Source organism: Danio aesculapii, chromosome 14, assembly GCF_903798145.1.
Source record: "Danio aesculapii chromosome 14, fDanAes4.1, whole genome shotgun sequence".
NCBI classification, from domain to species: Eukaryota; Metazoa; Chordata; class Actinopteri; order Cypriniformes; family Danionidae; genus Danio; species Danio aesculapii.
The window spans coordinates 8,122,950-8,148,790 of NC_079448.1; the positions used below are offsets into that span (position 1 = coordinate 8,122,950).

General features: G+C 34.5%; 4 protein-coding genes across 5 annotated transcripts in view; 3 read left to right on the forward strand and 1 right to left on the reverse strand.

The window, feature by feature from the left end:
• abca1b (ATP-binding cassette, sub-family A (ABC1), member 1B) overlaps positions 1-2,539 on the forward strand; it is an 84,082-nt gene extending 81,543 nt beyond the window's left edge. Inside the window, exon 47 of the mRNA XM_056472321.1 lies at positions 1,213-2,539. Coding sequence (XP_056328296.1) covers positions 1,213-1,356 — 144 coding nt within the window. The 3' untranslated portion in view covers positions 1,357-2,539. The remainder of the gene's footprint in view (positions 1-1,212) is intronic.
• A 1,302-nt stretch (positions 2,540-3,841) lies between these two features.
• nipsnap3a (nipsnap homolog 3A (C. elegans)) lies at positions 3,842-11,857 on the reverse strand. Of its 2 annotated transcripts, none has more exons than XM_056472323.1 (6): positions 11,675-11,857; positions 9,668-9,881; positions 9,025-9,186; positions 7,222-7,371; positions 4,501-4,587; positions 3,842-4,354 (listed from the first exon to the last, which is right to left on the reverse strand). In XM_056472323.1, the coding sequence occupies exons 1-6, from the start codon at positions 11,801-11,803 to the stop codon at positions 4,278-4,280; spliced, it is 819 nt and encodes a 272-aa protein (XP_056328298.1). In that variant the 5' UTR covers positions 11,804-11,857; the 3' UTR covers positions 3,842-4,277. The 2 variants fall into 2 exon arrangements, with proteins under 2 accessions (XP_056328298.1, XP_056328299.1); XM_056472324.1 differs by having other exon boundaries at positions 9,668-9,878; positions 11,675-11,853.
• Positions 11,858-13,799: 1,942 nt separating this feature from the next.
• Positions 13,800-16,497, forward strand: LOC130241067 (probable pancreatic secretory proteinase inhibitor). Its single transcript, XM_056472785.1, has 4 exons — positions 13,800-13,918; positions 14,028-14,059; positions 16,009-16,121; positions 16,217-16,497. Exons 1-4 carry the CDS (start codon positions 13,867-13,869, stop codon positions 16,260-16,262), a joined length of 243 nt encoding a protein of 80 aa, XP_056328760.1. The 5' UTR covers positions 13,800-13,866; the 3' UTR covers positions 16,263-16,497.
• Positions 16,498-17,974: 1,477 nt separating this feature from the next.
• On the forward strand, positions 17,975-25,211 carry thg1l (tRNA-histidine guanylyltransferase 1-like). Its single transcript, XM_056472181.1, has 6 exons — positions 17,975-18,470; positions 20,689-20,865; positions 22,428-22,597; positions 22,951-23,039; positions 24,562-24,669; positions 24,749-25,211. The coding sequence occupies exons 1-6, from the start codon at positions 18,283-18,285 to the stop codon at positions 24,908-24,910; spliced, it is 894 nt and encodes a 297-aa protein (XP_056328156.1). The 5' UTR covers positions 17,975-18,282; the 3' UTR covers positions 24,911-25,211.
• The last annotated feature ends 630 nt before the right edge of the window (positions 25,212-25,841 follow it).

A 25,841-nucleotide genomic window follows, 5' to 3' on the forward strand; every position in this document is an offset into this window, starting at 1 on the left:
GTACTTTTTTATATTAATGTGTAGAATGAAATTAAATGTAATAATTAAATATATATTAAACCTAACCTAATATTAAACATATGTTAAAATGATTTCAGACATGGAGAAATTACATATTTAATTCAAAATGGTTTTTATTTCACAAAAACATACACAAATTATAGATATTATTTTTACACATTAACATTTAATTAATTATATCCGAGAACTAATTTCAGACATTACAATTTTTTTTTAAAGAAAACAAGGAAAAGAAACCTAAAATATATTAAATTTCATATATATTTTTGTTAATATTTAAAAATGGTATTTGTATGCTTCATATTTATGATCTTGAACATCACTTTATTTGAAGAGAAAGTAAATATTAGCATTAAATAACGAGACTTCTTTTTGTTGTGCTGAGATTAATTAATATATAATGTTACACATTTGTCAGAAACATTTAGAAATTGTTACATTTGTATTATAGTTCAGAAAAAGAATAGGAGCTAATTAAAAACGGTGCCTCAGTGGTTAACATTGTCATCTCACAGCAAAAAGGTCACTGGTTCAAGCCCCAGCTGGGCCATTTGGCATTTCTGTGTGGATTTCCATGTTCTCCCCATGTTGGTGTGGGTTTCCTTCGCTTTCCCCCACAGTCCAAAGACATGTGCTATAGGTGAATTGAATAAACTAAATTGGCCGTAGTGTGTGTGTGTGTGTGTGTGTGTGCGTGTGTGTGTGTGTGTGTGTGAATGTGTGTTTCCCAATACTGGGTTGCAGCTGGAAAGGCATCCTCTGAGTAAAACATATGCTGAAATTGTTGGCGGTTTATTCCGCTGTGGTGACATCTGAAATAGGGACTAAGCCAAAGGAAAATCAATGAATAAGATACGGTATTGTTTCTGCATTTCGTTGCCTTGTACTTGTACATGTGTAATGACAATAAAGTTGAATCTAATCTAATCTAATAATCCTATTCTATTTAACATCACTAATGTCTATTTAATGGGTCGCCACAGCGGAATCAACCGCCAACTATTACAGCATATGTTTTACGCAGCGGATGGCCTTCCAGTCGCAACCCAGTACTTAATATGAAGGGAGTATCTCCCCCCCACCTCCCAAAAAAAAAAAAACGTAAAAAATGTAGCTGGCTTGCTATAAAAGCTATAAAAAAAAACGATGATCCTAACATGATCACTTAACATTCTTTTTCTCAATCTCCAGGTGTTTGTAAACTTTGCGAAGGACCAAAGTGACGATCACTCGGACAGCTCAATCCGCCGTAAGGGTACTGCGGTGAACATGGCCCTGCTGACTCCACTGCCCACTAAAGACAGCCTGGAGAAGCCCATGGAGAGCTTCGTATGAGCCGGACTCTCTCTTTACACTACATGCTAACGGGAGCCAGTGGAGTCCACACATTTCACTATGTTTTTATTTTTTGTGGCCTTCGAGCTGCCGTTCTGATCCTCAGGCTGGAGGTAAACCCCCGAGAGGCAGACGCTCAATGCAAGACAATGCAAAAAAAAAGAAATGGAAAAGACTTCTTGCGTTTCTAGCACGGCGGAATTCAAAGCATGCTAGTCACGGCGTTAAAACTTGAAGCCATCGTTTCTGGTGTATTTTGCGCAGTCGTCGATTATTGGAGATAATCGACCTGATGGGGAAAATGCCAATGATCAATAATTCAGGGTCCATGTGTTCGTATTTTATCTTTTCGTAAGAAAACTGGAAATCACGTGCTGAAGAATCAATTTTTCGCGCAAAAAACCTCCAAATCGTACCTTTTTTGGAAATGATTATGTTCGTGATGTGTCTTTATTTATAAACAAGCCATTGTTTTAGATGTTTTACAAAAGGGCATTGTTTTATTTTACTCCAAAAAGTGCCTTGCGATATCTTTATACGAAAGACAAAATATTTGTGTGCGGGCGAAACAAAAACGATTGATTTTATTTAATTTTGTTATAAAGGAAGCTTTAAAGTTACTCTGTGTAACAAATACCTCGAATGACAGCAAATCTCTCAAACAACTTAGAAGGAAATCAGTTAAAACAAACCAATCGTGTGCCTTCTTCTGAAAAAGGGCATGTCCTGTGAGCCTATTATTGATCTCTGGACCAATAAGAACACAGAACTTTCAGCTGTATTACATTGAGTACAGTAAGGGTGATCGGTCCGTTTTCATCATTAAATCAGTATTTTAGATCTCTTTGAAAGAGGCGACAGCAATGTCAACCTTTCATCCGAGCACTTTACTTGCTGCGTTAATTGAAAAATTTAATTTAATGTCAAAACGTGTTAATCTCTTTGCACTGGATTTTCCACAGACAATGTTTTTGCTGTTTTTTTTTTCTCACTGATGTTTAGTTTTGGTTTGGGTTCGAACAAATTGATAGCAAAGCTAAAAGGACAAAAAAATGTTTTAGCACCACCGTTATGTTGCTCACTTAATATCTGTTTACATTTCAAACTTATGGCTGTGGAACGTCTGTTACTCGTCTTGTACACTTACTGTATTTACACAATAAAACACAACAGTTCTACAACACTAATGTCTGGTTCATCTTTTCTGACAATGTGACAGCGCATGAAGTATTGAATTATCTACCTAATAATAAATTTAGCAGCACCATAACTGCGATCAGTATGTCTAATGCATATTTTATATTGCACAAATACACTCACTGGCCACTTTATTAGTGTAACTCAATTTACACCTTACTAGTACCAGGCTGGACCCCCTTTTGCCTTCAGAACTGCCTTAATCCTTCATGGCATAGATTCAACAAGGTACTGGAAATATTCCTCAGAGATTTTGGATCATATTGACATGATAGCATCTCGCAGTTCTGCAGGTTTGTCGGGTGCACATCCATGATACTAATCTCCCATTCTAACACATCCCAAAGGTGCTCTATTGGATTGAGGGCTGGTGACCGTGGAGGCCATTTGAGTACAGTGAACTCATTGTCATGTTCAAGAAACCAGTCTGAGATGATTCACGCTTTATGACATGGTGTGTTATAATTGGCCCAAAGTGAGCCAAGAAAATATGCCCCACACCATTAGACCACCAGCCTGAACCATTGATCCATGTTTTCAAGTTGTTGACGCCAAATTCTGACCCTACCGTCTGAATGTCGCAGCAGAAATCAAGACTTATCAGATCAGGCAACATTTCTCCAATCTTCTATTGTCTAATTTTGGTGAGCCTGTGTGAATTGTAGCCTCAGTTTCCTGTTCTTAGCTGACAGGAGTGGCACCCGGTGTGGTCTTCTGCTGCTGTAGCCCATCCGCCTCAAGGTTGGACGTGTCGGTTGTAACGAGTGGTTATTTGAGTTACTGTTGCCTTTCTGTCAGCTGGAACCAGTCTGGCCATTGTCCTCTGACATCAACAAGGTATTTGCCACTCATTGGATATTTTCTCTGACCATTCTCTGTAAACCCTAGAGATGGTTGTACGTGAAAATCCCAGTAGATCAGCAGTTTCTGAAATACTCAGACCAGCCCGTCCGGCACCAACAACCGTGCCACGTTCAAAGTCATTTAAATCATCTTTCTTCCTCATTCTGATGCTCGGTTTGAACAGCAGCAGATCATCTTGACTATGTCTATACGCCTAAAGGCATTGAGTTGCCATTATGTGATTGGCTGATTAGAAATTTGCATTAACGAGCAGTTGGAGAGGTGTACCTAATAAAGTGTAATTCATACAGTATGTGGACAGTTTTGACAGCAATGATTGCGTATGTTAATTCAGTTATACACAGATATGTTTGATGAAGCAGTAATAGTTGTGATTTATCAAAAATAAACCTTTTAGACCAATCAGTGTCAAGGAGTGAAACTGTCCATTTCAAATTTGATTTTATTGGCATTCTAGAAAAGAATTGAAGTTAAACTGTAATAAATGCTGGGTACCAAACAATTTCTTCATGTTGCCGCAACACAAACTGATTGAGTTTACTTAATCATTTGTACAAATTTACGTGGATTGAACATAAAACAATAACATTGTCCCAAAAAACACCTTAAGAATTGTGTTGTTTCAGCTTATTTTAAACAAGTAGTTTGAATAAGCAATTTTTGAGTGTATGCTAATACTGGCGAAAGCTTGTGATGCAATGTAATGCAAATCCCTTTGGTTTGATTCACACCGTTTATTTGACCATCAGCAAAACTTGTCAAAGTACTGGCAAGATTTACACGTGGTTAACTTATTTACTGCAGAACTTTTGACCGTTCACTCCGTTTCCCTGATTTTGGAGTGAAAGCATGAGGCAGTGTTAATTGATTGGTGAGAATGAACAGGGGAACATGAGTTTGTTCTTCTGTGCCACCAGGTATGCAGCACTTTCCCTTACTGGAGAAAAAAACAACAATATAAAGAATAGGTGAAATACAGTACATAAAAGAGCCATACATCAGAATGCTCTAATAATCATGGTATTATAGTGTGTTGTGAAGTAGTAGTAATAATAATAATAATAATACATTATGCTGATTTACCTGCCGCCACCACTCTGGCATCTTCATGAGATCTGTGGCGTACTGATGCCCGCTGGTCAGCACTCTCATACCACCATAACACATGCACTGAACATACAAAAAAATATCAGACATATGTAAAACATTAGATTAGAGTTAACTATTTTTTTTACCAAGGTGGCTGTTACTAGAAAAAAAAAATGAAAATAAATAAATAAATAATAAATTAAAATAATAATAATTAAAAAAAAAAATATATATATATATATATATATATATATATATATATATATATATATATATATATATATATATATATATACACAATTTTAAATAATACATATTTAATATATATATATTACACACACATACCTACATACATAAAGATACATACATATACATACATATACAATATATAAATATATATAAATACATACCACCTTATCCAGCATATGTTTTACGCAGCGGATGCCCTTCCAGCTGCAACCCAGTACTGGGAAACACCAGTACTTTTTCATTCACACACATCCATTGCGGACAATTTTAGTTTACCCAATTCACCTGTACCGCATGTCTTTGGATTTGTGGGGGCAATTAGAGGAAACCCACGCCAACATGGGGAGAACAAGCAAACTCCACACAGAAATCCCAACTGACCCAGCGAAGGCTCGAACCAGCAACCTTCTTGCTGCCCACAGCGCCACTGTGACGCCCAATATATATTTGACATTACACTATTTTTACATAATTAGAAATCTAATTTATTTTTGTAGCCACTACTGCAGTTTTCAGTGTCATATTATCTTTCAGAAATGATTCTAATATGCTGATTTGGTTAATTATCAATATTCAACAGCAATTCACAAGCAATTCTATACAGAAATCTTTAATATTGTAGAATCTTTATAAATACCATCCACTTTGGACATATTAATGCACTCATGCTGAATAATATTTATATTTAATTTATTTACAGTATTTATTCCTCTTTTTAAGGTAACCAAGGCTGTAGTTACTAGTAAAAAAACCTAAAAATATTGCTGTGAAACTGTACAATTTTAAATAACATATTTAATATTACACTATTTTAAATATGTTATTTGAAAATGTAATTAATTTGTGTAGCCACTACTGCAGTCTTCAATGTCATAATGTCTTTCAGAAATTATCCTAATGTGCTGATTTGGTCAATAATCACATTCAACAGCAATTTTATACAGAAATCTTAAATAGTGTAAAATACTAAATAAATACCATCATCTCTGGAGCAATTTAAAGCACTCATCCTGAATATTTGAGAGCGCTGAATAATATTTATATTTAATTTATTACTTACAGTATTTAATCCTTTTTAAAAGTCACAAATTCTCCAGTTACGAGTTTAAAAAATCTAAAAAATATTGCTGTGAAATTGTAAAACATTAGATTTGAGTTAACATTTTTTTTTTACCAAGTAGCTGTTACTAGGAAAAAAAAAAGAAAATAAATAAATTAAAAAAGAATAATAATAAAAATAAATAAAAAATAAATAAAAATAATAATAATAAAATTATATATATATATATATATATATATATATATATATATATATATATATATATATATATATATATATATATATATATATATATAATTTTATTTATACATATTTTATATATATATATATATATATATATATATATATATATATATATATATATATATATATATATATATAAAATATGTATTGTTTAAAATTGTACAAATATATATATATATATATATATATATATATATATATATATATATATATATATATATATATATATATATATATATGTGTGTGTGTATATGTATATATATATGTATATATATATATATATATATATATATATATATATATATATATATATATATACAATTTTAAATATTACATATTTTATATATATATATATATATATATATATATATATATATATATATATATATATATATATATATATATGTGTAAAAAAATCTAAAAAATATTGCTGTGAAATTGTACAATTTTAAATAACATATTTAATATTACACTATTTTTTATACATTTAAAAATGTAATTTATTTCTGTAGCCACTACTGCAGTCTTCAATCTCATAATGTCTTTGAGAAATTATTCTAATATGCTGATTTGGCCAATTATCAATATTAAGCAGCATTTTCTTTACAGAAATCTTTAATATTGTCAAATATTTATAAAAAGCATCCACTTTGAACTAATTAAAGCAGAATATTTAAGAGCACTGAATAATATTTATTAAATGTATTATTCATTTAGAGTATTTATTCCTTTTTTAAAATGTCAACTGTAATATAAACAAATTAAAGATTGTAACAATTACAAATATGAACCATGAGGCACAGGTATATTTTTGGGAATAGTCACAAACACACTGTACGAGTCAAAATTATTGATTTTATGCCAAAAAAATATTACAATATTAAGTAATGATAATGTTGCATGAAGACATTTAGTGAATTTCCTTCAATAAATAATCTAAAACCTTTTATGATTAATAATATGCACTGCTTAGAACTTTAAGGGCAATTTTCTCAGTATTTAGATTATTCTAAAGTTGGAATGGAAAGATTATTTATTATACAGCTTCCAGATGATGCCAAAATCTAAATTTCTGCTTGTTTTTGTGGTCCAGGGTTATACATCATAATAATGAGTACTTTTTAATTGGTTTAAAAATATCTGCATGTCTGGTGTCCACTCACCTTGATTGAGCTGTCCAAACTCAGAGTGGAAAACCCCAACCGAATGAGCGTATCCTGATCCCGTATGTGTGCCCACTGCTGCCTGAAACGCCTTGCCCCACACGGCCGGACCCCCCGACTTCATCTGGAAAGTAGCCAGCTCGAAAACCCCTTTATGTCATTAACAAAAGTAGTTCAGGTCAATTTGCTGAGAAACCTGCATGCGTATCTTTGTTTTCTGAAGAATTTACTCAGACTTGTAATGAGATGAATGAGGAATATTTGGGAAACCTGTTCGAATACAGTCAAAATCATTGTATTTTCATTGAAATAAACAAATCGTTAAGCATATTTATTCAGTTATGTTTTTGGAACCAAGTATTAAGGCTGGAACACACCAAGCTGAAAGCTGCCAGTTGAGCAGCGTCAATCTGTCGGTTAGTGTCTGTCAGGATGGTTTGGTGTGTTCACGTCGCCTTTTCACGTCAGAGGGAGACTATGTGCCCAATCTAGCACATAGATTTTGTGTCGCCGTCAGTGAAAGAGATCACTCTGATTGGCTGTTCAGCTACGAATCAGAGAGCGAAAACAAAAACTGAAGTGACAAAAACTAGGCAAACTACACAAGTTAAATGGGAATACAAAGAATCCGGCTGTCGATTTGATGCATTTCTTAACCCTCGGTGCTCCTTATTTTTGAACTACACTGATGGTCTTAGCCAGTCAAAGAAAATGAATGCCTATAAAATACCCCCAGTTTGTTTTTTTGTTTTTTCAGTGCAATTAAATCAAATTTGTTTTAGTTTAATATTTTTTCTATTTATTTTTTTCATTTTGAGAGGGTTTTGTGAAAATAATTTATATTTATGCAGTAATTAAGATCCATTTTCCTCCCATTGAAAACAATGGAATTTTTTGACATTGCAGTATTTCCAGTTAAAATAGGCACTCTGGCATCCAAATACAATTTGGGGAAGGCAAAATAGCGCCATCTGGTTGTGAAAAACGTGTAATGACATAGTATAACCAATAGGTTCCAGTACTACTATATCAACAAAACTGCTTGAGAATTCTCGTTCGCAGGTGTCAAACTCCTGGAGGGCCACAGCTCTGCACAGTTTAGTTCCAACCCTAAATAAACATGCCTGATTTAGGTCGATTAAGGCTTGTTTGATACCTACAGATAGGTGTGTTGAAGCAGCGCTAGAACTAAATTCTGCAGGGCTGCGGCACTTTAGGAATTGAGCTTTACACTACTGCTCTAATTGTTTAGACATTACTGAGAAATTGTGGATTTGAATATACATTCAGACCATCTAAAAGACACAGCACATGTGAGGTGACAACACACCAACCTGATTGCATCAAGTAGGACTTGTTCCTGGATTAGCATCGATTCTGATCCTGGAACACCATCCAAATCAGCCAGAATTAAGAGACAAGTTTACAGTTTATGCTACGTTTAGGCATATGGTTGGGTTTGTGCACTTCTACATGATTGTCATCCAACTATTTTTTCCCCTCAGATTTAGGGAATAATTTACAGTTATGACATCATCTTAGTGTGTCCCGGGCTTGTTAAAGGCATAGTTTGACCCAAACCTACTTTCTTTCCTCTGGTGAACACAAAAGAATGTTGGGAACCGGTATACTTTGACTGCCACAGGGATTTTTTTTCCTCCTGTGGATGTCAATGGTTACCAGTTTAAAACATTCTTCAAAATATCTTCTTTTGTTTTCTTCAGAAAATAAGAAATTTATAATGTTTTGGAAGCACATACGGATGAGAAAGGACGAGTTTCCCTTTAAAGCACATATTCTTACCGCCTTCTTTGGGTGGCTTCTGAATTTTGCTCCAGGGTACGAGGTACGTCACCTCATTATCCTGAGAGCTCAGCATGGGCATGGCTTTAGAGATGTACTGCTCAATCCAGATGGGGTCCTGAGCTAGGGCTGCCCGCACAGACGCACGCTGGGCATAGCTGTCTAAACATCATTATGGAAAAGACAGAAAAGCAGTTAGTGAATTTGACCAATATCATGTTTATTATTTAATATTTATTTAACTAAAATGCATTACATGATTTTGGGTTCTTTTAATTTCTTGATTATTTAAATAAAATTTTATTTATTTATTTTTTCTTTTATACTAACGCATGTTAATATATTTTAATTTTCTTATTTTCTATCTTTTAGCACTTCTATGTACAGCACTTTGGTCAAATGTAGTTGTTATTAAATGTGCTTTATGAATGCATATTGTATTATATGATCTAAACAACCTGCTCATTTGAACCTTATTTTTTTTTATTGTATTTATCTAATTACTTGCATGCTATTTTTCTAAAAAGTGTACTTTTTTAAAGTAAAGAGACAGATTAAAGATTAATTGTAATCTTTTGTTTAATTTTTACATCTTTATAAATCCTATAAACTGTACAAGACGCATTTAAGAACTCATTCTCACCATACTTCCAGATGTGGAACACCTGATTGAGACCCCCGTATTCCACAGTCCAGTATCCAATGAGCTCCGAGTGGGCCGTGCGCAGCTGGATCTTCTCATTGGTCAGTTTGAGGAAGGCAGCGTTCAGATGTGGCTGGATGTAATATGTGCGAAACTCATAGAAGGTCCCGTGCTGCTGCTGTGGTCCGGTGGTGATCCAAGCAGCGCTGGGCTGCTCGAAAACACAAATCGAAACTGATAGTGACACCATGTGGAATTTAACAGAACTGTTAAGAATTGACACTAAGAATAACTATAGCCTGGCCTTTTAAGGGTTTACACTCCACAGTTCCCTAGAACACGCTTCTGCATCATCTGTGAGACGGACTATGTGTGTGCAAAGAATCATTGGGGCTAAAGTGTCCATGAATTGCAACCTTTTCAATCTTTAAATGAGCTACTTTTGAGCACTTTGTTTTGGAACACTTCCATATGGTGGTATACTGTCTTCATTTATTCTGTATAAATCGGTTCAGAGAAGTGGAGTAATTGTATTTTTTGCTGTTGTACAAATATATTTTGCAGAAAAAGTGTTTGCTTCAGCTAAAGAAGGTTAGATTTATTAAGATGGTTTGGAATATAGTGGTTTCCCAGTACTGGGTTGCAGCTGGAAGGGCATCTGCTGTGTAAAACATATGCTGGATAAGTTGGCAGTTCATTCCGCTGTGGCGACCCCAGATGAATAAAGAGACTAAGCCGAAATAAAATGAATGAATGAATTAATGAAATATGGTGTCGTTGCAATGAAACATTTCATGTTTTGATAAATATATTGTTGAACTTTTATTTTAAAAAATACTTTTATTTTACTTTTATTTTTTTACGACTCTTTTATTCTACTGTTTTTAATTTTAATTAGTACTCGGTCGAGCAATTAAATTACTTACTGAATAATTACATTTCTTTTCAAAGTAATTAGAAAAATAAAATAAGTACAACTTTAATTAGTAATTATTTCATTTTTTGAATTAACATCCTCAGCCAGCACTGCTTTTTCATGTATAAAGCACGCTTTAAGCTCATTTGATGTTAAAGATAAACTAAATGTTTACATTCTATAAGTTCCCACTTCAGTACAAAGGTCAAACCCTACACTATACACCCCAAACGCTATAGTTAATAGTAGTTAAATCCCAAAAGTTTACTTATCCATAATGTTTTTGTTTCCTTTTTGTTTTTTGCGAGGACATGCCGAAAACACTACAAAAATAAACATGACAAAGGACTCAGATTACTTAAGAAAGTGTTTTAAACTGAATATGCATTAAATATTTAAGAAACAATTTCTAAGTCACTAAATCAAATAGATTGCTTAGAATTTTAGATGCTGGTGAAAAGGATTGAGGTTGATTTAACTGAACAATGTTGTACCATGATAGTCATTGGCTACTAATATGATTTCAATAATCAGAACTTGCATACGATACTTTTCTGAAATTATATTAAGGAGAAAGTCCGAATGTGTGAACATAAAACTAACAATACCTCAATTTTATTTAAGCAAATATAGAAATGAAGTTTTTTTTTACTGAATATGTTAAGCTTATTATATAATGTAGTTATTTTTTTTAGTAGAATGTAAAATACAAACATTTTGACAGGAAGACTAAACTTTGGATATTGCGTAATGAATCAATATAGGCTACATGAATACATTAGAATGACATTAATACATTAATTGATGACATTAATAGTATCTATTTGGGTTATTAAACTGCAGGGATATCATGCTTTTGTAACTCGTCACGTTGCCAAGTGTTAAACAAAGTAACAGTTGAGTTACATGATGTGAATGACAATGAAGCTCGTCCTCTGACACACTTCCAAACACACTGGCGTTTGTCTTTCCATGCGGTAAAAACATTAAATATTGTAATATTATTTCGATTCATAAAACATACATTGGTGAACGTGTGTAATTACGGCACTTCGTCCTAAATTAAACGTGCGAGTGCTTATTAAACTCACCGTAAGTCGGTTTTTCACGGTCAGACATTGTTCTGCCTGACGTGACGCGCTCCGGACAATACCGCGTAATTTTATCATTCCGTTCAATGTAAGTCTAGAAGTGTACCTGCAGAGTGACTGACATGCCATATCAAACGTGCAGCTCTGGACAAAGTTTACTTCACAGTGAGTACGGAAGCCGAAAGGTGTCGTTCAAGTGCACTGTATGAAACTTGAACTCCTTTGTAACAACAATCAATGATTTTCAGTGATTCCCTGCTGAATTATGGAGTTAATCGATACACTATTGGTCAGCTATTTGAAAACATTACGATTTGTTTATGTGAGAAAGTTTCTTCTTCTATACGCTCTAATTTGATTACACATACTTGAAAACTGCAAACTGAAATAACATTTTGAAATATAATTTAAATTCAAATTAACCAGTAGGCTAATAAAAATAATTTGTGGTAGTAAAGCTGATTTATCTAGTATTATTAGTCCAGATTTCAGTGCCAACTGACCCTTCAATATAATTGTCAGATTTGATGTTTAATTAACATTATTGTGTTGGGAAAAAAAGCTTTATTTTATTTTATATTACATTTTGTGGGAACTGTTACAGGCAATATTAAACCATTTGCAAAAACCATTAAGGTATTCTTTAAAAATAGATTTTATATATGTAGAACACATTAAATTCACAATGAGAGCAAACAGATACTGATACAAAGGAGTTTATTTAGACTAAAAATAAGTGTAAAAAGTTAAGTGAATGAGTAAAAGATAAATTAATATATTTTTTCTATTCATCAAAGAATCCTGAAACAGTTTCCACAAATAGACCAATTATTAATGACTGAGCACCAATCAACTGATCAAAGAATAATAGCAAAATCTTTAATTTAGAAAGATTTCTGAAGAATCGTGTGATGAATCAAGACTTGATATATATATATATATATATATATATATATATATATATATATATATATATATATATATATATATATATATATATATATATATATATATTATTTTTTTATGTCATTTTTTATTTATTTATGAATTGTTTTTATTTATAAAATTTTTATTTGTTATTTTTTTAAACTTTGAACAAATGAGCATTGAGCATAAATGAGCATTGATGAGTTTAGGTTTCATTTTTTTTTTAAATATCATTTTTAATTTTTTTATATTTCCAAACTGCAAAAAAAAAAAAAGTTGACTCAACTAAAAATTGTAAGGCGAAAACTTTTATTTTTACTATTAACTTTTTAACTAAAATTGTAACTTTTTTTAACAGTGTGTAATGTATTAGGCCTTATGGAGGTTATAGTTATATGTTATGTGGTGTACTGTTACAGACATAATTCTTATTTTGTGTTTATCCCATATTCAAATTGTTTTAATATATAAAAAGTGTTAAAATCAGGAACGTTCCATTTTATACTTAAAATATATATATTCAAACACTTGAAAAATATTCCCACATTGTAAAAAAATCTTGGTTGCCTTAAATTATTAAGCTGAATCAAATTAACCTTATGAGTCCATTGAATTTATTTTCTGCTAAACTGACTTAAAACGGCTTCGTAACTTATAAAATTAAGTTAGAACATGATTAACTTAGATTTAAAGTTACAATGACCTAAAACATATGCTGTCAGGACTAATTGATCATATAGTGTTTTACAGTGCAGTTTTGATTCGCATTTCTGTTCTTCTATCCCATTTCCCCTTTTGAATCATCTAGTTAATTATTATTATTATTATTATTATTATTATTATTATTACGTAATTATTGTCAACTGCATTCCATGTTTAGTGGAATCCCATTCACTTCACTTTGGGGCCGATAAACAGGGACACACCTCCCACCCAGACCTGTTTTGAAGGATATAATACAGACCAATGCATTTTGGATTGTGCTCAGCAATTTTTAGACAGACTGGAATGTTTATCCCTTAATAAAGAGAGACAATAGAGAGGCTCTCACTGTTGTTGACGCGGGACGCTGGGTAGGTGGAGCGGACTGCCGTCAAAATATCCGCACCTCTCCTCCTCCTCCTCACTTTACAAATATATGTTGCTGTCCATCAATAATACAGCACTCAGAAACCAGCTGGAAGTCGCCAGTTGCCAGGTCAAAGCTTAAAAGGCTGAATCTACAAACAGATTTTGAAAGGTTTTGAAATCTTCAGTTGAGTATCATGAGCAGAACAGTTGTGGTTCTGGTGAGTCTGGTCTTCATCCTTTCTGTAGGTAAGTCTCCCTTTACTGTAATAGAGAAAAAGCATAATGGATACTGGTTTAATGGATACTGCTTTCAATTTTTACCGCGGTGCATTCAGCAATTTTTGCATATTTTCAGGCGCAGAGGATAAGTCTAGACTCTACCGTAGGGTAAGTTTATTTTTGCATTAACCTCCTTGTCCTACAGTTCATATTTGGATTGTACATATATACATTATATCCCATAAATGCAACTAATATAAAAAAAAAATGCAAATTTCAACCTTTGGAATTACAAATATGCATAAATATGTTATTGCTATATTTTTATGTGTTCATACAGTATTTGGCTATACATATTGGATTGGAATTACATTAGAGTTACAAATTTGCAGATATATGTTAAAATACATTTCATTTTCTATATGCAATCATAAAGTATATGGCCATATATATAAGCAATTTCACTCTCGTAGCAGTGCGATATGGCTGTATATCAGCACTGGTGGGAGCCGTGCCTTAGTGTCCCACAGCCATTTCGCACCCATACGAGTGTGATATTGCGTTTATACAACAGCTGGACGGCATAATTGTGTATATAAAACAGAAAACCAAACATAGAGAGTCTAAAAATCCTTTCATCCACCATTCATTCACATCTGCAGCTGATGTCAGAACAGCAAAAACCGTTGATAATCCACAAACATCACTTTAGAGCTAGTATTTGAATGATTCTCTAGCGCAGGGCTGCCCAAACCTATTTTAATGAAGGGGCAAAAACCGATCTTGATTGAGAGTGGTGGGTCGAAGGTAAATATACCAAACTCTATTACATTAAAATTGCCATTGGTGATTTCCTGATTAATTTAATATTTAAAAATAACTAGAAAACATTGATTTATATTAACTAATGCCATATATATTTTTAAACTTTATAATGAACTTATTACAGTAAAAAAACAGTCCCATTTATAACAGAATGGAGATGCTGCACCTGTTTATTTGCCTTGATTGTCTTCTGCATTGTCCTCTATCAGTTGAGTATTTATATTTTTTAAAAATCTAATTCATACAACATTTGATTGAATTGTTTATTTTCAGTTAGATTTTTTTAGCTTAGCAATAAAACAACAAACAAAAAAATTATGATAAATTATAAATTACGATCTCTGTTAAAGGAATTCTCCCCAACCCTCCCATCTTCTTATTTGGGATGGTGGGCCAAATCAAAGGTTACTATGGGCCAACTTTGGCCCGCAGGCCCTAATTTGGATAGCTCTGCTTTTGCGTAATGTCTAAAGTGATGACAAAACAGGTAATTTTGCTCACATTTTAAGATTATAAGGCTGAACGGCATGAAATGCCATCAGTCTACAGAGATTTCCCAGTATTTCTCTGTTGCAATAGGGAGATCACAATAATTAACCCAGAAAAAGCCAAAGCAAACACTACCAGATTACTTAATACAGCACAACAACATACAGAAGAGAGAGAGAGATCGACTTAGAATATCACTTACCTGTAGAAAACGCAGTTATGCGGTCTCTGTCACTATATATTGGGGTGGAATGTCAACCGTCTTTGCTCTGCTCAGTATGACAGGCTAATGGTCACTGATGTGCTAAATCTCTGAAATAAATATTAAAAATAGGCACTATCCTTATAAATAAACTGCATTGTTGCAATCCAAACAACTTCATTCTCACCTAAAAACCCTCAAAATTGCATTATGTTGTCCAACAGCAGCAATGTTTGTCAAACTATAGTGAGATTATTTCTTTGCTGCCACTCTATGTGGGCAGAGTAATACACGAGGGTGAAGAGGCTGTACAAGTGCTGCTATTGCAGAATATCACACGGCTATCAGCCAATCAGATTCGAGACAGAACTGTTATATAAATGACCACATTTTTGAATGGTTGAAAAATATAAATATGTATATTAAAATATTTCAAAGTATATGTTTCAAATATAACGTATTTATATAAAATTAAAATATGAAATGGTATCACATATATGTAATTTGCATATAATTGCATGTATATTTTTTCTATATGGGTCTAAGCAAGTTAAATTATGATGCCTAACTGCGCATTGCATGTGTGTTCTTATCCTGACAGCCTGCATGTGGAGGTTTGAGTGTGAGTCAGGCATGTCCTCTCAACTACTCTCCTGTCTGCGGTAATGATGGCAACACATATGTCAATGAATGCACCCTGTGTGTTCAGAGAATGTGAGTTCATTGCCTTGTCCTGTTTGTTTAGGATAAGATCATTACAGTATATGGTTATATAAGTCAGTAATGCTGAGGTATCACATGCTTTTTAGGCACTCTAATGCAGACATTTTGATCGTGAAAGATGGCCGCTGCTGAGGTGGACGACCTTATATCATCTCTTCGCTTTTCATATCTATGTTTGTTTAAGAGTGTGTTTTGCAATACTCATCCCGATGTTTTCAGTACACTAATATACAGTAGATGTGTGAAAACCTACTGCATGTTAACATGAGAGATAAAAAATAGGGAAACACTTTGCATAGCTCCATTTGTGTACATTAGTTGAAGGGATAGTTCACCCCAAAATTAAAGTTTACTCACTATTTTCTCGCTCTCAAATGGTTCCAAATCTTTATATTTATAATCTTTTTTTAGTTTATTTCTTCTGTTGAATACAAAAATAATATATTTTGAAGGAATCGTAAGAAAATGGTTATAGAAAACCTGTAGCCATTGACTTCCATAGTAGGAAAAACAAATGCTGTGGAAGTAAACAGGCTTCCAACATTTTTCAAAGTATCTTCCTCTGTGTTCAACAGAAGAAAGAAACTCAAACAGATTAGTAAAGGCTGAGCAATAATGACAGAATTTTAGTTTTTGGGTGAACTGTCCATTTAATGAATGCATTTATTCATCTTTGTTGATGTTAGTATTACCAATACTAATCCGTTTTTAAAAAATCTAAAGTTTTATCTGTTGACATTACCTAATGAACATAAGCTAACATGAACTAATGATAAACACTAACAAATAAATACTGTAACAAATGCATTGCTCATTGTTATTGTTAATCAATGCATTTAACGTTAATAAATGTTAACTCATAGTAAAGTGTTACCAAACAACTGATTATAATTATTGAAAATTGCTATAGCAAGTGTTACAATTAGTAACAATAATGTCTTTTTTATCACATCTGAGTGATTTTGAGTGAATTGGTTTTGATTTTTTTAATAAGTCACATTATTGTTGTGTATTTCTGTAGGAGTTGAATGTTTCGAGAGTGCAATTTTGTAGTTAGAGCTATTTTTCTAAATATGTTCAAAAGATGAAGGCTGTGTAAAGATCATTTATACTTTGATTTTTGCTAATAAAACAAACAAATGTTTACTAGCTTGATTTTTGTCTTGATTTTCTTGCACTGGGTATACAGCATACTTATGAATTACCCTAAAAATATAACAAAATTAAAAATTATAGAATATAACCTACAGTTATAGGGCCACATGGTGGCTCAGTGCGTAGCGCGGTCGCCTCACAGCAAGAAGGTCGCTGGTTCAAAACATATGCTGGGAAAGATGGCGGTTCATTCCGCTGTGGCGACCCCTGACACAGAGAGACTAAGCTGAAGGAAAATTAATGAAGGATTGATGTGAATATCGGCGACGCAGTGGCGCATTAGGTAGTGCTGTAGCCTCACAGCAAGAAGGTCGGCTGGGTCAGTTGGCATTTCTGTGTGGAGTTTGCATGTTCTCCCTGCGCTCGCGTGGGTTTCCTCCGGGTGCTCCAGTTTCCCCCACAGTCCAAAGACATGCGGTACAGGTGAATTGAGTAGGCTAAATTGTCCGTAGCGTATGTTTGTGAATGAGTGTGTATGAATGTTTCCAAGAGATGGGTTGCAGCTGGAAGGGCGTCCTCTGCGTAAAACATGTGCTGGATAAATTGGCGGTTCATTCCGCTGTGGCGACCCCGGATTAATAAAGGGACTAAGTCGAAAAGAAAACGAATGAATGAATGATGTGAGTATCCACAGCTGTATCTCTTCTAGACTTTACAGCGGAACAGAATTGTCAGAACTGTTTTTGAGGGACTGCTTAAAGTGACGGACCAATACAACATTGTTCGCTCGCATGTGAGTGTTGACACAACATGCTTCCTGTTGAGATGTAAAAACTTTGTAAACAATATAACCTTAAATTTTCAATAACTTAGCGCGTTTTAAGATTTACAGATAACAACAATTTCACGCTCTTTTTGAGACAGGAATTATCAAACCCAATTTCAAAAGATGAGCTGTCTGTGTGTCAGCTAACCAGTTACCCCTCACAAATATTCAGAACCAATAGCATGAATTAAGTTTAACCAATTAAAGAATTCGTTTTTGTCCGATAAACTTATGCTGAGGCCGTTACTGGAAAACTTTGAGAGACTTAGAAGAAACAAGACAGTCTTATGTCTGAAATTCAGCACATCATCTGTCATGGCTAAGAGCAAGTTTGAGTACGTGAGAAACTTTGAGCTTGACGACACATGTTTGAGAAACTGCTACATTGTGGTTCGGCTGGATGGACGCAACTTCCACAAGTAAGTCTTCTTTGCAATAGTGCCAGTTATTACAATGTTATATTACATCACAGGGTGCGATACTGGAACTCCATCTCTGCCACAGAGTCCTATTATTAATCTGACTTCTTCCGTTGAAATTGGAAGTCATAATTGCGACATAAACTCTAAAGAAACTGAGGGATATAAACTCAAAGTGTGATGGGGGAAAGAGTCAGAATTATGATTTGACATTTTTTTTGTAAAATGTTTTACTTATTTGTTATTGTGCTATGGCAGAAATGGGCTAGATAACGTCATATATTAATATACTAAAACATATATTAGTGCTGGGAAATGATTATTCGTGATTAATCGCATCCGAATATAAAAGCATAATGTGTGTATTATATATATTTATGTATATGCGACACACACATACATGGGGAAAAACTACAGGAAACAAAGATATTTTGTTACGTAGATATTTAATTTTATATATATATTGTATCATATGCACACATTTTATTTGTAAATTTAATTAAACATTTCACAAATGTGTGCATGGCTGTGTATATTTATTATACACACACTTTTATTTTGGATGAGATTAATCATGATATTGCCCAGCATATATATATATATATATATATATATATATATATATATATATATATATATATATATATATATATATATTTATATATAGGTACGCCTGTCCAACTGCTCGTTAACGCAAATTTTCTAATCAAGACGATCTGCTGCAGTTCAGACTGAGCATCAGGATGGGGAAGAAAGTTGATTTATGTGACTTTGAATGTTGCATGGTTGTTGGTGCCAGACAGAGTATTTCAGAAACTGCTGATCTACTGGGATTTTTACACACACAACCATCTCTAGGGTTTACAGGGAATGGTTTGAATAACAGAAAATATCTAGTGAGCGGCAGTTCTGTGGGCGCAAATGCTTTGTTGATGTCAGAGGAGAATGGCCAGACTGGTTCCAGCTGATAGAAAGGCAACAGTAACTCAAATAACCATTCGTTACAACCGAGGTATGCCGAAGAGCATCTCTGAATGAACAACATGTTAAACATTGAGGCGGATGGGCTACAGCAGCAGAAGACCACACCGAGTGCCACTCCTTTCAGCTAAGAACAGGAAACTGAGGTTACAATTTGCACAGGCTCACCAAAATTGGACAATAGAAGATTGGAAAAAACGTTGCCTGGTCTGATGAGTCTCGATTTCTGCTGCGACATTCGAATTATAGGGTCAGACTTTGGCGTCACAACATGAAGGCATGGATCCATCCTGCCTTGTATCAACGGTTCAGGCTGGTGGTGGTGGTGTAATGGTGTGGGGAATATTTTCCTGGCACACTTTGGGCCCATTAGTACCAATTGAGCATGGGGTCAGCGCCACAGCCTACCTGAGTATTGTTGGTGACCATGTCCATCCCATTATTTATTACTACATGTACCCATCTTCTGATGGCTACTTCCAGCAGGATAACGCACCATGTTATAAAGCGCGAATCATCTCAAACTGGTTTCTTGAACATGACAACGAGTTCACTGTACTCAAATGGCCTCCACAGTGACCAGACTTAATCCAATAGAGCACATTTGGGATGTGGTGGAACGGGAGATTCGCATCATGGATGTGCAGCCGACAAATCTGCAGCAACTGTAGAATGCTTTGATGTCAGTATAGACTAAAATCTCTGAGGAATATTTCCAGTACCTTGTTGAATCTATGCAACGAAGGATTAAGGCAGTTCTGAAGGCAAAAGTGGGTACAACCCGGTACAAGTAATTGTACCTAATTAAGTGGCCAGTGACTGTATATACAGTGTGTGTATTTTATTTTATATATATATATATATATATATGGAATCTGCTGACATTTTTTTTCTATTTCTGTGCAGAATTTTGGTAAAAATCTGTGGTTTATGCGGAATGATTTTGGGAGTATCATAACTAAAACCTTAATTTATGAAATAAAAAGTAATACATTTTTAACTTTTATTTAATGTTTACAATGCAAATCCTATAAATATTTTCATATTAGTTAATAATATTACTGAAAGTAATTAAAAAACGGAATAAATATGAATTTACACACATTTACACAAGTAAATAAACAGAATCATTGATGGGCTAAAAATCTGCAGAATTCTGTGCGCGCAGATTCCGTGGGGGTTTACATATAGGGTAGAACATGATATGTGAACACTGAAATCATTTCCAACATTGCAGGTTTTCAGATCAGCACAACTTCACTAAACCCAATGATGACCGAGCTCTGGGTCTGATGAGCCGCAGTGCTTGTTCGGTCATGGAGGAGCTGGACGACATCACTATAGCCTATGGACAAAGTGACGAGTTCAGCTTTGTCTTCAAAAGATCAACAAATTGGTTTAAAAGAAGGGCCAGGTATAGTTACTGTACTGACACACACTTGAGAATATGTGAGTTCAAGTTGATTTATTTATAATGCACATTTAAAATCAGCTGCAAAGAGCTGTACATAAAAACAAACCACATTATAAAATAATAATAAAAAAAAACATACAAGTAAAAAGCAAGAGGAATAACAGAATATATATTTACACTTGCTGACAAAAGTCTTGTCGTCGATCCCAGTTATAAGAGCAACAAATTTTAACTTGGTCTCTAGTTGATCATTAGGAAAGTGGCAAAAGGTAGATTTTTCCAATGAATCATCTGTTGAACTGCATCCCAATCATTACAAATACTGCAGAAGACCTACTGGAAACCGCATGGACCAAAGATTCTCACAGAAATAAGTCAAGTTTGGTGAAGGAAAAAACATGCTTTTGGGTTACATTCAGTATGGGGGCATGCGAGAGATGATGTAGAGTGGATGGCAACATCAACAGCCTGAGGTATTAAGACATTTGTGCTGCCCGTTACATTACAAACCACAGGAGAGGGCAAATTTTTCAGCAGGATAGCGCTCCTCTTACTTCAGGCTCCACATCAAAGTTCCTGAAAGCAAAGAAGGTCAAGGTGCTCCAGGATTGGCCAGCCCAGTCACCAGACATGAACATTATTGAGCATGTCTGGGGTAAGATGGAGGCGGCATTGACAGAGAATCCTGATGAACTCTGGGAGTCCTGCAAGAACGCTTTCTATGCCATTCCAGATGACTTTATTAATAAGTGATTTGAGTCATTGCAGAGATGTATGGATGCAGTCCTCCAAGCTCATGGGAGTCATACACAATATTAATTCTTTTTCCACTGCACCATGACTTTATATTCTATACTATACATTATTTCTGTTAAGTAACAAGACTTTTGTCTAAGCAAAGTCAGACTTTACTGTCCTAATTAAATAATTAAAAATCAAGGTATGGTCATATTTTATTTTGGTAAAATAAGCGTAATCTAGAGGCCTTTGCCTTTCATATAAGCCACTTCTGATACCAAGTGATCAACTAGAAGTCAAGTTATTATTGGTTGTTCCTAAAACTTGGATAGGCGACAAAACTTTTGTCAGGTAGAGTAGAAACAAAGTAATAGTCAAGATTATAAAATGAGTACGATATTAATAAACCAGATTGAACAGATACATTTTAAAAGTGATTTTGAAGGAATAATGCCGTACGTAGATTGTTTCATAGTTGCAGTCCAGCTACAGAAGAAGCTCAGAATCTTAGGTGTTTTAATTGTTAGTGAAAAATAATGATTTTTATAAATATATATATATATTTTTTTTGAGGTTTTCTTTTAATATTCCTTGCTTGAAATATATAGTACATTTGTCCATTTGCAAAGAAAAAAAAGAATTGATTGTATGCCAGTTTGTCATAATTATTCATAAGGCTACATGTCTTCATCCTATGAGAAGACACTTTACTTAATTATTCATGAAAACACATGCTGCTTTGCTTTGACTTTGTTCAGTATAACCTTGCTCAATATAAAATAGTCCTCGTTTTAGACCCACGAAATGTTTCTCCTTCTCTGCAGTAAACTGATGACCCACGTGACTTCCCAGTTCTCGTCCAGCTTTGTTTTCTACTGGAAGGAGTACTTCGGGGAGCAGCCGCTGCTGTACCCACCCAGCTTTGATGGCAGGGTTGTGCTGTATCCTAGCAACCGTAATGTTAGAGACTATCTGAGCTGGAGGCAAGCGGATTGTGAGTGAATATATTTTGGTGGAGATTAATGAGTGAATGTACTTAAAGGTGCGTTAATCGAATTTTGCCAAAGTCTGCTAATAGAATGTGGACCTTTAGTGCTAAAAAATATTTAATTGTGACTTTTTCCATGTATAAAACAATACAGTTAGATGAATTAAGGTAATTTGGGGTGTTTATTTTTTAACTACTGCAGTTTGCTGTGATATTTAATTAAGTATTAATATCATCTAATTATTTCCATTCTATCTGTCTTAGATATAAACATTTAGCTTGACATATTAGATCTAATGATTTAGTCTCGTTTTAAAATTCCAAAATCATTCATTTTGACTTTTGTTGTTCCTTCTCAGGTCACATTAACAATCTGTATAACACTGCGTTTTGGACGCTGGTGCAAAAAGGTGGACTGACCACAACACAGGCTGAGGAGAGACTCAATGTATGATCCCTTAAAGTATTTGCTAACCTTGCTAAACTTGGTGGAGATTTAAGTTAATTTATGCTTTCAGTTTTTTCTTTTGTTTAGATGGACTAAAATTCATATCTTTTTTTTTTTAGAATGGCAAAAAAAGTTTTTTTCCCGATATATAATCTTATCATTTGTATCATTATAATGCATAAGTGTTTAATTTTGCCTTATTGTTTTCATACAAGCTTATGTATTAATTGGTCTATTCAGATTATACACTCACCGGCCACTTTATTAGGTAAACCTATTCATTCGCTCGTTAATGCAAATTTTTAATCAGCCAATCACATGGCAGCAACTTAATGCATTTAGGCATGTAGACATGGTCAAGACAATCTGCTGCAGTTCAAACTGAGCATCAGAATGGGGAAGAAAGGTGATTTAACTGACTTTGAACGTGGCGTGGTTGTTGGTGCCAGACGAGCTGGTCTGAGTATTTCAGAAACTGCTGATCTACTGGGATTTTCACGCAGAACCATCTCTAGGGTTTACAGAGAATGGTCCGAAAAAGATAAAATATTCAGTGAGCGGCAGTTCTGTGGGCGCAAATGCCTTGTTGATGTCAGAGGAGAATGGCCAGACTGGTTCCAGCTGATAGAAAGGCAACAGTAACTCAAATAATCACTCGTTACAACCGAGGAGTGCAGAAGAGCATCTCTGACCGCACAACATGTCGAACCCTGAGGCAAATGGGCTACAACAGCAGAAGACCACACCTGGTGTCCCTCCTGTCAGCTATAAACAGGAAACTGAGGCTACAATTCACACAGGCTCACCAAAATTGGACAATAGAAGATTGGAGAAACGTTGCCTGGGCTGATGAGTCTCGATTTCTGCTGCGACATTTGGATGGTAGGGTCAGAATTTGGCATCAACAACATGAAAGCATGGATCCATCCTGCCTTGCATCAGCGGTTCAGGTTGGTGGTAGTGGTGTGATGGTGTAAGAGATATTTTCTTGACACACTTTGGGCCCATTAGTAGCAATTGAGCATCATGTAAACGCCACAGCCTACCTGAGTATTGTTGCTGACCATGTCCATCCCTTCATGACCACAGTGTATCTATCTTCTGATGGCTACTTCCAGCAGGGTAACATGCCATGTCATAAAGCGCAAATCATCTCAGACTGGTTTCTTGAACTTGACAATGAGTTCACTGTACTTAAATGGCCTCCACAGTCACCATAACTCAATCCAATAAAGCACATTTGGGATGTGGTGGAACGGGAGATTCGTATCATGACTGTGCAGCCGACAAATCTGCAGCAACTGCGTGATGCTATCATGTCAATATGGACCAAAGTCTCTGAGGAATATTTCCAGTACCCAGCTGAATCTATGCCACGAAGGATTAAGGCAGTTCTGAAGGCAAAACGGGGTCCAACCCGGTACTAGTAAGGTGTACCTAATAAAGTGGCCGATGAGTGTATACCTGTATAGAAAAAATTACACAATTATTTAAAATGTTGTATAATTTCTCCCAAACCCAGGGAACACAAGCAACGGATAAGAATGAGATCTTATTTTCTGAGTTCAATATCAATTACAATAACGAATCCTCTGTGTATAAAAAAGGCACAACTTTAATATGGGAAAAGGTAAGTCGCAGCTGGCTAAAACGAATTATTTAATCTCTTTACTGACATTCAACATTCAAACTTAAACTCTTTCCTTCAGATGAATGAAACCACAACTAAACAGATCAAGCGGCTGGATGAGGAGGAGACAGAAGTTACTGTAACACGGACCAGAAAGAAGGTTACAAGTCATTCCTGCGATGTGATCGGAGATCAGTTCTGGGAAGAACATCCAGACATTTTAGAAAGTGAACAATGTTGATCACACGATTACATTTTTTTATTTGGTATTAAATAATAATCATAATAAAATAGAAACAAATGTAAGTTTTATAAGTATTGTCTTTTTTGGAGGAAGTGATGGGGGGATGTGGCCATGTTGATTCCTGGTGGAGATAAGGAATGACACAGGGATCTTGTTCTTTCCTGCAGGGATGAGCATCTGTTTTTACCTCACCCCCACTGTATCCTCTCTGTTTGAGGAGGACTTTAAGTTTTGCTTTGTTCTTCATGTGATTTTTTTTTTTAGTTTTACACACTCTATAAAAGAAACTCAAATGTGAGATTCAAGTCATCCTGATTTTTTTGTGATGTAATACTCAATAGGATAAAGACGATTTAAATGTTTAGGAGAATTGGAAAGCTGAAAAGTGAAGATTTATTCAAAAATTTCATACAAATGTCAAAAAGTCCCTGCGTTAATACAATTATTACACTCCAAAAATGCCTTTCGCTGCTTGTTCAAACTATTTATTTGAAGTGATTTAAACAACACAATTCTTATGTTTTTTTAGGGGACAGCTTATTGTTTCATGTTTAATACACTTAAATTTGTTGAAAAAAAAAACATTACGTTAACTTGATTTGTGACAGGACAACATGTAGGAATTGTGTGGAACCATGCATTTTTTATAGTGTATTTATACAAGAGTGAAAATTTTGACAAATAATATTTACAAATTTCTCCATTTACTAACATTTTAGTAACTTTTGGGGTCTATTTTAACAATCTAGATGCAGAGTCTAAAGTGCAATGGCTCAAAAGCAATAAGGACGTGTCCGAGTCTACTTTTGCTATTTTAAGGACGGAAAAATACAGTTTGTGCCCTGGAGCATGGTCTAACAGGGTTGTGCTAATTCTCTTAATGAGTTATAAGTGTGTTTTTAGCAGAACGTGCATTAAACCAACCAGA